The 12,564-nt window shown below is 37.6% G+C and overlaps 1 protein-coding gene across 7 annotated transcripts in view; it reads right to left on the reverse strand.

The window, feature by feature from the left end:
* RPGRIP1L (RPGRIP1 like) overlaps positions 1 to 12,564 on the reverse strand; it is a 99,903-nt gene that overhangs the window by 38,607 nt on the left and 48,732 nt on the right. For 5 of the 7 annotated variants that reach the window (XM_007993313.3, XM_007993310.3, XM_038008473.2 and 2 more), the window contains 4 exons: positions 9,167 to 9,318; positions 5,832 to 6,210; positions 1,498 to 1,688; positions 1,243 to 1,326 (listed from right to left, as the gene is read on the reverse strand). In XM_007993313.3, coding sequence (XP_007991504.1) covers positions 1,243 to 1,326; positions 1,498 to 1,688; positions 5,832 to 6,210; positions 9,167 to 9,318 — 806 coding nt within the window. The remainder of the gene's footprint in view (positions 1 to 1,242; positions 1,327 to 1,497; positions 1,689 to 5,831; positions 6,211 to 9,166; positions 9,319 to 12,564) is intronic. The other 2 variants (XM_073015379.1, XM_007993314.3) reach the window with 1 other exon arrangement.

Here is a 12,564-nt window from a genome sequence, read left to right on the forward strand (position 1 = left end):
CCATAAATACTAGTGATAGAACATCTACTGAATTATAATTATTGAATTCATTATTTATCATATACATATTAAATGCTCTGAATGTGCCAGGTATTATTTTAAGCTCTGGAGAGACAGAATATTTTGAGGTGGGTGGTAGTTACACAGGTGTATACATATTTAAAAATCCATTGAGCTCTATGTCTTATGATTTATGTCCTTTACTATGTAAGTTATATGCGAATTACAAAGAAGATATATTTTCTAAAAAGTCCACCAAAGAGAATGGTAACAATCTGAATACAGTATACATTTTTAAAGTACAGCTGACACCTTTTGTGGATGACCTGGGTGTGGGGGTGAGACAAAAAGAGGAGTCAAGAGGACGCCTCCAAAATTTCATGCCTGTGCAATCAAGTGAGTGATTATGTCATTTACAGAGAATGGGAAACAGTGAAAGAGGCAAACATTTTGGGAGAGGGTTGGTATAATCAGGAGTTTGGTTTCTGACATGTTAAGTTTAAATTCCTATTAAACATTCATTGCACATTAAATAGGTAGTAAGAAAATGAATATGAAATTCAGCAGTGAGGTCTAGACTAAAGATTATAGATATGAAAGTGACAGCATATAGATGCTTTTTAAAGCCATGGGGCTGTATGAGATCTCTTAATGTAGATATGGATTGAGAAGAGGTCTAAGGATTGACTACAGAGGCACGTCGACATTTAAACATATGGTTAAGGAGCGTGAGAAGTATAATAGTAAACTTGGAGGAAAGCTAGGAAGGTATGGTGTCCCAGAGGCCAAGAGAAGAGAGGCCCGTATTCCACTGTGTCAAATGCTCCTGGGAGACTAAGACAGGCACTGACTATGGCATATGGCAGAGAGAAAGTCACTGAGACCTTAGTTAAGAGTAGTTTTATGAGGATGAAAGCTTGACTGAAGTGAGTCCAAGAAACAATGTGAAGTGAAGGAGACAGAATTTAGAAAACTTTTGAAGACTTTTTTTTTAAATAAATAGGAGCAGAGGATTGGGGCAGAAGCTAAAGAGAGGTAAGGGCCCAAAAAAGGGTTTAGATAAGAAATTTGAACAGTTAACACTTACATATAGTGCCAAAACACAAAGCGATCATTTTAATGGGAAAAGACATACTTTATTCACCTGTTTCCATTTAAATTAGGTAGGGAATAGTATGCCTATATAATTTATTTCAAATACTTGTTATGAAAAAATCACTATTTTCAGTGTTGACTACTTACATCACTCTGACGTGGCATAATATCCACGAAAGATACCTTCTTATCTACAGGTGTTAAACGTTGTCTTGGTTTAGGTCTTGGTGCCTAAGACAAACCAACCAATATGTCAGACTGAGTATGATGACCATTAGATTTCAGATAAGACTTTAGCTATTACTATTAATTTTTTTTTGGTGGGGGTCACAGGCTTAGTTCTTAAGTTTTATATTCAAAATTTTATACCTGCTAAAATAATTAAAAGTCACTGTTACTCACTACAACTAGTGTACTAACAGAGGACGCTGGAGGAAGTCTTTGAACAACTTCTGGCTCTTCTCTGCGAATGAAATTTCCTAAGTCTTCCGTTGTTATTGATCCACTTGGTGGAAGGTAAGCAAATTTCCATTTCAATATAACATGGATGGTGCCAGCAGGATGCTTTTGATGGTCTGTTAACTCAAATATTCCTGTCAAATTACAACAATTTTAATTAATGCTAGGGTGAAGTTCTATTACTGTAAGAATTAAAGAACAAAGAACTCTCTACTTTAAGAGACTCATGCTATACCGACTGAGCTAGCCAGGTGGTTGTACCCCCTAATTTTGGCTTTTACTCAGAATTCAGAAGGCTTAGAGAGTAGGATAAACACAAAATGATCTATGACAGGTTCATCCCTCAAGTAGACTTCCTTCAGAAGTTAAGGCCTCAAAGATAATACTGAGAAAATTAATTTATAAATAATTTAATTCACTGAAATTAAATTCAGAGATTATTCAGAATTCTTAGCCTTCCTTCGAGAAGGCTCAAGTATCTTCCATTTTGACTTGAAAGTTTTTGCAAGGCTTGTCTCTAAAGAAAAATATATTAATACTTTAAAATTTCAAATAATTTACACATCTAAAGAAATTTTTACGTTACCATATAATTCTATTATAATTTTAAATGTATTTTGTTGGGATTTGTTAAATCACTCCAAATTAACAGTAGCACAGAAAAAGTCCATAAAATAAACGGACCATCTACAGCAAATAGCAGTAACCAAAGAAATGTGAATCTGCTATATTGAGTCTCAAATTTTAATAGTTGCACTTGATTTCTGGGTATGAAAAAAATCTCTGACTTAAAAAAAAATCTATCTATCTTTTTAATTTTTAAAAAATAGACAGGGTCTCACTACATTGCCCAGGTTGGAGTGCAGTGATTATTCACAGATGCGATCATAGCACACTGGCCACCTTGAACTCCTGGCCTCAAGTCATCTGCCTACTCAGCCTCTGGAGTAGCTGGGACTACAGGCACCGGCATAAACCTAAATTTCAAGCATTAGCTTTTGCTTAAGAGTATCCTTTACTTTGCTCTCAAATGTTGATACTCTTTTTAATGGCTGGCTGGAAGAAAAAAAAAAAACAAAACTCCCAAACTCTAGACTTTGGGTAGGATAAAAGGATGTAAGTAGGACATGAGGTGATAAACTTTTATAGGCATAGCAAGACTTCCAGAATAGCTAAGTAAAAAGCTCAGCAAATCCTCTCTTAAAAAATGATTAAAAAAACTGGACAAAATGGTCAGAAACAACCATTTAAGGATTCTGGAAATTGATCAAAGATATTGGATAAATCAAGAAGCATTTACTCAAGAAAATCTACTGCACCTTAGTAAGAAGAGTAGGAATCTGTGGGACTGTTCTCAACCTCTCCTTTCTCCCCTAGTCCCATTTTGCAGAAGTTCTCCCAGGCTAGGATAGGCTAAGAGGACTGGCAGCCTCTGTTGTAGGGCGCTGACTATATGTGGACAAAATATAGATAATTTCATGCCCAGAGCTATTGTTAAAAACAGCAGCAACCTCAATGGCAAACAATCAGAGAAGGTCAACATCACAGACAGCCTGAGGTCTCAATAGTGGTTGGGGCAAGTCAAAACAGCAGAAGGCCAGCCAACAATTTAAAAGGGTGATCCAAGGAATAAGATATCAAAAATGGGCATTGGCTGGGTGCAGTGGCTCATGCCTATAATCCCAGCACTTTGGGAGCTGAGGCAGGTGGATCACTTGAGGTCAGGAGTTTGAGACCAGCCTGGCCAACATGGTGGTGAAACCCTGTCTCTACTAAAAATATAAAAATTAGCCAGGTGTGGTGGCGGGTGCCTGTAATCCCAGTTACTTGGGAAGCTGAGGCAGGAGAATTGCTTGAACATGCGAAGAGATGTGGGAAGAGGAGGTTGCTGTGAGCCCAGGTGGCACCACTGCACTCCAGTCTGGGCGACAGAGCAAGACTCCATCTAAAAAAAAAAAAAGAAGTGGGACTTGACAAGATCCTATTTATAGCTCATGATGTGGAAGGCTACGGGCACGCATAAAGCTGTGTAAATGCTCAGGGGAAACCCTGGTAAGCTATCTCTCCCTGGTTGAATGAGAGGTCTAGTCAATTCGGAAAGTAAAAGCTGAGGCAGGCTTGTAGACCAAACTTTGATTTGAATGCATCCTCCATGCCACACACTGACCCATAGGTAAAGGGTGGAAACCTACTGGCTCAAGGTGTTTAAGCACACCTTTGAACAATCACTGGCTGACCACTAAGCTATGCTGACTTATGGTTAAAATTGAAACAAAAAGAAAAAAAGAAACAAAACTTAGCAGAAACATCAGTGGCTTACACAGCAGAGGAAATAGATTCTACAGAATTAGTCAAGGCAAGTCACCAAACAAACAAAAATAGCAACAATAATCACCTAGGAAATGACGTTATAATATATTCTCCAAAAATGTACAGTTTTCAACAAAATACTTATGAGACATGCAAAGAAACAGGAAAATGTACTGCACACACAACACAAAAACCATCAATAGACATTTTTTGAGGATGACCACATGTTAGACTTGGCAAAGATCTCAAAGCAGCTATTATCCATATGTTCAAAGAACTAAAAGAAAGTGTATTTAGAGAATTAAAAAGAAAGTATAATGATAATGTTTTATCAAATAGGGAATATAGTAAGAGATTATAATGCTTGAGTGCAGTAGCATGTGCCTGTAGTTTTAGCTGCTCAGGAGGCTGAGGCAGGAGGATCGCTTGAGCCTAGGAGTTGAAGTCCAGCCCGGGCAACAGAGCGAGATCCCTAATTCTGGAGCTGAAAAGTATAATTACTGCAATGAAAAAATTCAATAGAGGGTTCAGTAGGAAATCTGAACTGGTAGAAGAAAGAATTAATGGACGTGAATGTTGATCAGAACAGATTATCCAATCTGAAGAATGGGAGGAAAAATGAACAAAAATGAATAGAGCCTCAGAGACCTGTGGGGAAACCATCAAACATACCAACATATGGTACATGTACTGGAAGTTCAAGAAGGAGAAGAAAAAAGAAAAAAAGAGGAGGAAAAATAACTGAAAAAATAATGGTGGTAAACTCCCCAAATGTGGTGCATAACATTACACTACACATACAGGAAGCTCAACAAATTCTAAGTAGGATAAATGCAAAAGGATCCACATTTAGACACATCAGAAGAACTGTTGAAAGCCAAAACAAATAGAAAAACCTGGAAAACAACATCAAGTATGAGAGAACCACAATAAAATTAACAACTGATTTCTTATCTGAAACAATGGATGCCAGAAGTGGTCTGATGTACTCAAAGTGCAGAAAGTTAAAAACTAAGCTAAACTAAACTGTTGACCAAAAATATTATATACAGCAAGGCTATCCTACAAAAAACAAAAGCAAAATAAAAACACTCCCAGATAACAGAATCCTCCCAGATTGAGAGAATTCACTGCCAGTAGACCTAACTTACAAGACATATCACAGAAGTTCTTCAGGCTGAAGGAAAGAGACACCTATGGTAACCCAAGTCCACACAAAGGAATAGAGACCAATAAAGGTAATTACATAGGTAATTACAAAACACAGTATAAATATACATTTTATCTGGTCTTAACTGTTTTAAAAGATAACTGCATATGACGATAATTGTAAAATTATATTGTTGGGCTCATAACATAGGAAGACAAAATATATATGGTGATAGCACAAAGGAGGGGAAGGAAATAGAGCTATATTGGAATAAGAAACTGATATCAGACAGTAACTCAAATCTACAGGAAGAAATAAAGAATACCAAAAATGCAAATATGTAAGTAAATATTAAAGTCTTCTATAATTATGTATTTCCTCCCATCTCTTACTTCTCTTAACTTTTTTAAAGAACACAAGATTTTATAAAGCAATGATTACAACATTGTATTGTTGGGTATATAATACATAGAGAGGCATACTATATACATACATACGATAATAATTGCAAAAAGGAGATGAGAGAGAATGAAATATTAGATTTTCTATATTTTAATTGAATTAAATATTTAATTTAAATACCTTAAGTATTTAATTCCATTAAGTTAGTATTAATTTTAAGTAGACTGGGATAAGATGCACATTGTAATCCCTAGAGCAACTAGTAAGAAAATAATTTTTAAAATATACTAATATAGGCCTAAAGTTTAAAGACTTGGAAGAGGTTAGGATGATTAGCTATAAATCATATCCATAACAGTAAGATATAATTTTGTTTTGTTTTTACAGTTTTATAGATTCAAGAACATAGGCTTACCTGAGATACATCTGTCATGTGCCAACGAAATCAGAGGCACATTGACTTTTCCTATGTAAATATTCTCCTGGGTATCACTATCATCAAAAACATAAAAACTCAGAGACTCTGACTTAAGGTATCGATCCAAATCCATATTCATTGGCACTGGGAAACACATATGATCATCAAACTGTGGATCATTGCTACTGGGAATGATGGCTGTATCATGGTCTGCAAAATCAAAAAACTTGTACACAACATATGGGTGTGGCTGCAGGTGGCTTGCTCGGGACTGCAGGTGGTTGCAACATCTTATTGTAATGTGAAGTTCATTTAAGTTGCCATCTGTGGAATCTGTAGAACTGAGTTGAGCAGTTTTGGGTGCTTGCTGACTTAACTGGAAAAACATACATATTTATATTACGGAAACAATACAGTTAAAAGATAAACAGCAGCTGCCAAGCCCCAAATAAGATAATTTTGTCAACGACAAAAGCTGCGTATTTTCACCTCATAATTTCTCCGTAAAATAAACTTTGATTCTAACGGAAAATCAGTATTCCCTAGAACATGTGTGAATAGATGATCCTGTGTTATTAGCAATAAACCTTAGAGACTGAGCATACACGTAGAGATTGGTGCTAAAATCAAATAAAACCCAGAAAAATGATAATCTGATGTTCTTCAATTCTATTTGATAAAGACTATAGTTAGCAATGGGTCCAAAGATGAACGTCCTAACTAAAAGACATTCACCTGCCCACCCAGAGTAATGATTCTGTTATATTTGGGTTGGCCCTCATCCTGAACTATTGGGATTTGAGGAAGCAGATACCTGAGGCCAAATTAGCCAGTATAACAAAGTCGAACTGTTATGAGAAAATGAGAACAGAGTCAGAGATAAATCTTGAAGGGAAAAAGAGCTAGGACCAGGAGGATACTTCAGGAGAGAGAGGAACAAAAGGAGTTATTAGGTAGAGCCAGAAACTACTCTATGGTTCCTCTGGAACCATTACTGAGATGGACGGCACACAGGTATTTTAGAAAAGAATTGTGCTGACTGTTAAATATTCCATGGCTGATGTGATCTGGAACAAAGAAAATGCTAGTGTTTCTGTGCTTTGTTTGGTTTAGTGCTGGAGTCTCTACCTTCCACAAAGGCATCCCTCTGCATTTCTGAATCTGGATTGAGCATCTGGGACCCTGAATCCATGAGAAGTTTATTGGAGGAGGAAAAAATAAAGCTGTCGTCATAATCTCCTTAGTGGAGAAATCTGGTGTGTGGAGAGGAGAAACCTAAGTAGTGAATCACAATATTGCTTTCCCAGGGCTAGTTTGCCCTCAGCAATAGAAGGCTGAGAGGAATGACTGAAAAAGTACCTCCACTTCTCCCCTCAATCTACCTACCAGAGCTGAAATTCCACCAGGAAACAACAGAATCTGGGAATCTAAAAAGCTTTACACTACAAAACCAAACAATGTGGGTCTCCTTATTTCTAACTCCCATCCCCATAACAGCATTTCCCAAAGTGTGTTGTAAGGAATACTGGCCAGAAAGATGGTCTCTGGAAGCAGGTGCACTCTTTCTTAAGTTTGGAAATCAGTGTGATATTAGTCATGCTTCTTTAACTGAAAGTCATAGAAATTAATTCTATCTAGCAAAAACAACAAAAAAGGGACTTTAAGGTTACAGGCATATTTCATGGAATATAGACTAGAAATGTGGTTGGGCCTTCGGAAGGCAGTGGCCTAGAAACCAGCAGAATGTCCTCTCCATCTGGTCTCCATTTTTTTCTGTATGTTTGTTCATTACTCTCTTTCTTCAGACCTATTGTCTAACCTTCACTGTTTAATATGGTAGATGATGGCTGCCTACAGCCCCCAATTTTACGTGTTCCAGATATGTCTTGCTTTCTCTTGATCTCAGAGGGAAGAATCTGACTGGCTCAACTGGTGTCAAGTGGGTATTCTCAAATCATTAGTTATAATAGGGTGGGGAGTGAAAGAAAATGGGATCTGCTAACACAAATCCGGCCACTGGGAACCCAGCTCCATGGATTGGAGGTGAGGGAGTTCCAAATAAAAAAAGAGGTAAGATAATTATGACTTGAACAGACATACCAAATGTTTCTACTATATCCTATCCCTCTGTTACTCAATGTGAGTGCATACTTTACATTGCCTATTAGAATTCATGTTATATAGGCTGGCCGCAGTGGCTCACGCCTGTAATCCCAGCACTTTGGGAGGCCGAGGTGGGTGGATCACAAGGTTAGGAGATCGAGACCATTCTGGCTAACATGGTGAAACCCTGTCTCTACTAAAAATACAAAAAATTAGCCAGGCGTGGTGGCTGGTGCCTGTAGTCTCAGCTACTTGGGAGGCTGAGGCAGAACGGCGTGAACCCAGGAAGCGGAGCTTGCAGTGAGCAGTGATTGCGCCACTGCACTACAGCCTAGGCAACAGAGCAAGACTCCGTCTCAAAAAAAAAAAAAAAAAAAAAAAAGATTCATGTTGTATATGGGAACCCCTAAAGTCAAGAATCATATTTAACCTTGCTCAATTCAAGACCTTCTGCATTTATTGGATCATAGAACTAATATGAAAATATGGTCATTAAGACTCCACAAAACATTGTTTGGGAAACGCTGCCCTAAGGAGTTGCATTTAAATTCCCAGTTCCCAGAAAGAGAATATTAATTTTGTATTCTACTTTGCACTTCAGAAACCTAACATGAGGAAATAATTTGAAAGCACAGTAACTGATAGTCCAATAACAGCTGTTTATTTCCTTAACAGTAGAATTTTTAACAAAAGTCTTTTGATGCATGACAACAGTATTGTGATGATTAATTTTTCAAAAGTGTCCTGAGTAGCACAGGGGAGTTTCTTTGTGTTGATGGAACAGTTCTGTATTTTGGTTTTGGTGGTAGTTATATGAATCTATACATGTGATAAAACTGCAAAGAATAACTACACACATACGTGCACATACACACACACACACACACACACACACACACACACACACGAGTGCATGTAAAAACAGATGAAATTTGAGTAAGGTATGTAGCCTAATTAATAGTATTGTACCAATGTCAATTTCCCGATTTTGAAATTATACTATAGTTATGCAAGATGTTACAATTAGGAGAAATTGGGTAAAGGTTACAGGGGATCCCTTTGTACTATTTTTACCACTTCCTGTGAGTATATGATTACTTCAAAATAAAAGTTAAAAAAAGCCACTTGATGGCTGTGAAAGAAAACGATTTCAGTTTAAAGCACGGCACATAAATAAATATTATAAAATTTCTATGTTATAAAAGGGCCTTAAAGCCAAATGAGCTTACCGACTGCATATGCTCTGGCCCCTTAAAATTTGATGTTATATATCCCAAAGCCTTTGCCCTTTCTCGATAAAGTCGAATTGCTTGATCCATGGGAACTCTTAATCGGAACCAGTATTCCACTGTGCCAAAATCTGGGATGTCTCCTTTTGTTCCTACAAATCAATACATAACCCAAGGTTAAAATAGTTTCATACATTAAAATATTTACCAGTAAAAATACATCAATGACATTATGCATTAAAACTATACATTTTATGCTGAGTAAAATAATATGACTTGCACAAATGATGTGAGATTGGCAAACAGCAGATGAAGAAAATAGTTACTTCTGAAGTATGAGTTTCATTGTATACTAAATATTATTAAAGAACTACATCAAACTATGTTTGAGATATTCCAATTTGTACTATTTCATTCCTTCTGAAATATATTTTAAAAACCTAAACACTGAATCAAATACTCCACAGATTCTTTTTGATGCTATAGTATAATACTTTTAAAAAATAAGTTGCACTCAATGTTGTCTGACATTTACAATATGAAACCTCAAAATTATAAATATGACATTCCACATTCTAATTCAAGTTTCAAGACATCTTTGCCACCTTCCCATTTGTATACTATATCACATGCATAAGGGAAAATGTCATAGCTTTGCCAAACACATGTCGCATGCAGTATACCCTTGCACGACGTTTGCCCTCACACCCTCAATACTCCTCTCAACTCAGCCAGTTCTTCATCTGTCTTCTGCGGGGAAGACTTTCTGTATGGCTCCCAGGAGAATAGAGTCCTGTGCTTCCTTCATGGATGTTGTATGTCCTTGTTAGGGCATTGACTGCTTTGGCCCATCTGTTCACCAGTCTATTTCTCTAATACGCTGTAAGTTTCTTGAGAGCAAGTGCCATAATTTCCACCAATATATTCCTACCAGAGGAACTAGTATATAAAGGCTACTTAATATTTGTCAAATAGAGAATATTCTATACATAAACTTTTCTGAACACACCAGATTATTACAAACATTACCCCTACTCTCTCCTACTTTATCAATTTTTTTTCCCTGCTAATGGATCATTCTCATCAGCATACAAATGTGACTTACTATCTGCCTGCTATAGTTTGAATGTTTGTACCCTCCGAGACTCATGCTGAAATTTAACTATCATTGTTAAGAGTATTATGAGTAGGACCTTTAAGAGGTGATGAGGCCACGAGGGATCCACCCTCATGGGTAGGATTGGTGCCATTATAACAGCCTGAGATTGGCCCCTTCTTGCTTGCTCCCACCCTCTAAACCTTCTGCCATGTTATTATGCAAGAAGAAGACCCTTACCAGATGTGAACACCTTGATATTGGACTTAGGTATTCTGCTACAGCAGCACAAGACATAGTACGACAGAAGTAATCTTTTAAAAATAAGTCCTAAAAGAATAATATTAATGTAATATATATTTGCTTGTATATGCATAAAAGATCTTTGAAGCTGGGTGTAGTGGCTCATGCCTATAATCCCAGCACTTTGGGAGACTGAAGTGGGCGCACTGCTTGAGTCCAGGAGTTCAAGACCAGCCTGGACAACAGAGTGAGACCCTGTCTTTATGGAAAAACACCCCAAACAAACAAATAAAAATCTTTGAAAGAATCTGCAGCCTTCGGTGAGGGGACCCAGGGTGGCTAAGGAGAAGGCGAAGGAGGTAGACATTGACGTCTTTTTGATTTTTGAGTCATGTGAATATATTACCTATGCAATTGATCACTCAATTAATAAAATAAAATCCGTACCAAGACCCTAAGTCACCCTCCTTCCTTCTTCAAATACTTTCTTCACTTGGTCCCTGGGGTACCACAGACTCTTGGTTTTCCTTCTACATCACTGGCCACTCCTCAGTTTCCTTTGCTGGCTCTTCCTCCTCTTCCTGAGGCCTTACTTTTGGAGTTTCCAAAGGCTTGGTCCTTGGCCACCTTCTTTCCTTTATCTACATTCACTCTCTATGTGATTTTATCTATGCTCATGGCTTAAAATATATTCTATATGCTAACAACTCCCACTTTTATATCTCTATCCCTTACCTTCAGATTGGTGTGTCCAACCAACAGCCTGACATTACCACTTGGATATCTAATAGGCAGGTCAATCTTAACTTTGTCCAAACAGAATTCTTGATTTTCTTTATCAGATGTGCTCCTTTCCCAGTTTTCCCTATCTCAGTAAATGGTATCACCATTCTTCTAGCTTCTCACGCCAGAAATTCTTACTTCATCCATTTCCCTCATTATCACACGTTCAACTGATAAGCAAGTCTTGAAGGAGAAGTTAATAAAATATGTACTGAATATGACTACTTTTATCGCCACTTTCATTACCATCTTAACCCAAGCCACCATCGTCTTTCCTTGATCAATGCAATAGCCTGAGAACGGTCCTAATTTCCCTCTTGCCTGCTTCAGACTATTCTTTCCACAGCACTCAGGGTGATTTTTCTAAAAGTTCAGAAAATCCAAACTCCTCACTCTGACCTACAAGGCTCTGCAACATGATCTGGCCCCACCTATCACTTGAATCTCCCCTTTGCCGCAGCCACTGGGCTTCCTGCTGTTCCTCCCACTGTCAGGCTTGCACCTCCTCAGGTTTTTGCACTTGCTATGGCCTCTGCCTGAAACATTCTTCCCCTGGATCCTGGCGTGGATCTTCATTCTTTACCAACGCTACCCTCTCAGAGAAGCCCTTACCTGAATTTGCAACCTGCCATTTCTCCCTTTAGCCTCTTGCTCTGATTAACTTTTCTGTATTGCCTGTAATCCTCTCTAGAAGGTAAGCTACAAGGGGTAGTTTTGTCTGTCTTATTTACCACTGACCACCTTATTCCCAGTGCCTACTAATAGTGATAACATAAGGTCTTAAAAAAAGTAGTAATTTTATAAATAGCTTATATTATTATTTATATTAGTTATAACAAACTATAATTTAAATTATTATAAACTATTAAACTATAGTTCAATACATAAATTATTTATAAATTACATAATTTAGCCAAATAAAGTTACAAGTTTTAAAAAATTAATAGCCATTGTACTGACATCATCAATGACATTTTTTTTTGAGATGCAGTTTCGCTCTTGTTATTCAGGCTGGAATGCAGTGGTGCCATCTCAGCTCACTGCAACCTCTGCTTCCCGGGTTCAAGCGATTCTCCTGCCTCAGCCTCCCAAGTAGCTGAGATTACAGGCATGTACCACCACGCCTGGCTAATTTTTGTATTTTTACTAGAGATGGGGTTTCGCTGTGTCTGTCAGGCTGGTCTTGAACTCCTGGCCTCAAGTGATTCACCTGCCTTGGCCTCCCAAAGTGTTGGGATTACAGGAGTGAGCCACTGTACTCGGCATCAGTGACATT

The sequence above is a fragment of the Chlorocebus sabaeus genome, chromosome 5, assembly GCF_047675955.1.
Source record: "Chlorocebus sabaeus isolate Y175 chromosome 5, mChlSab1.0.hap1, whole genome shotgun sequence".
In the NCBI taxonomy this organism is placed as follows: Eukaryota; Metazoa; Chordata; class Mammalia; order Primates; family Cercopithecidae; genus Chlorocebus; species Chlorocebus sabaeus.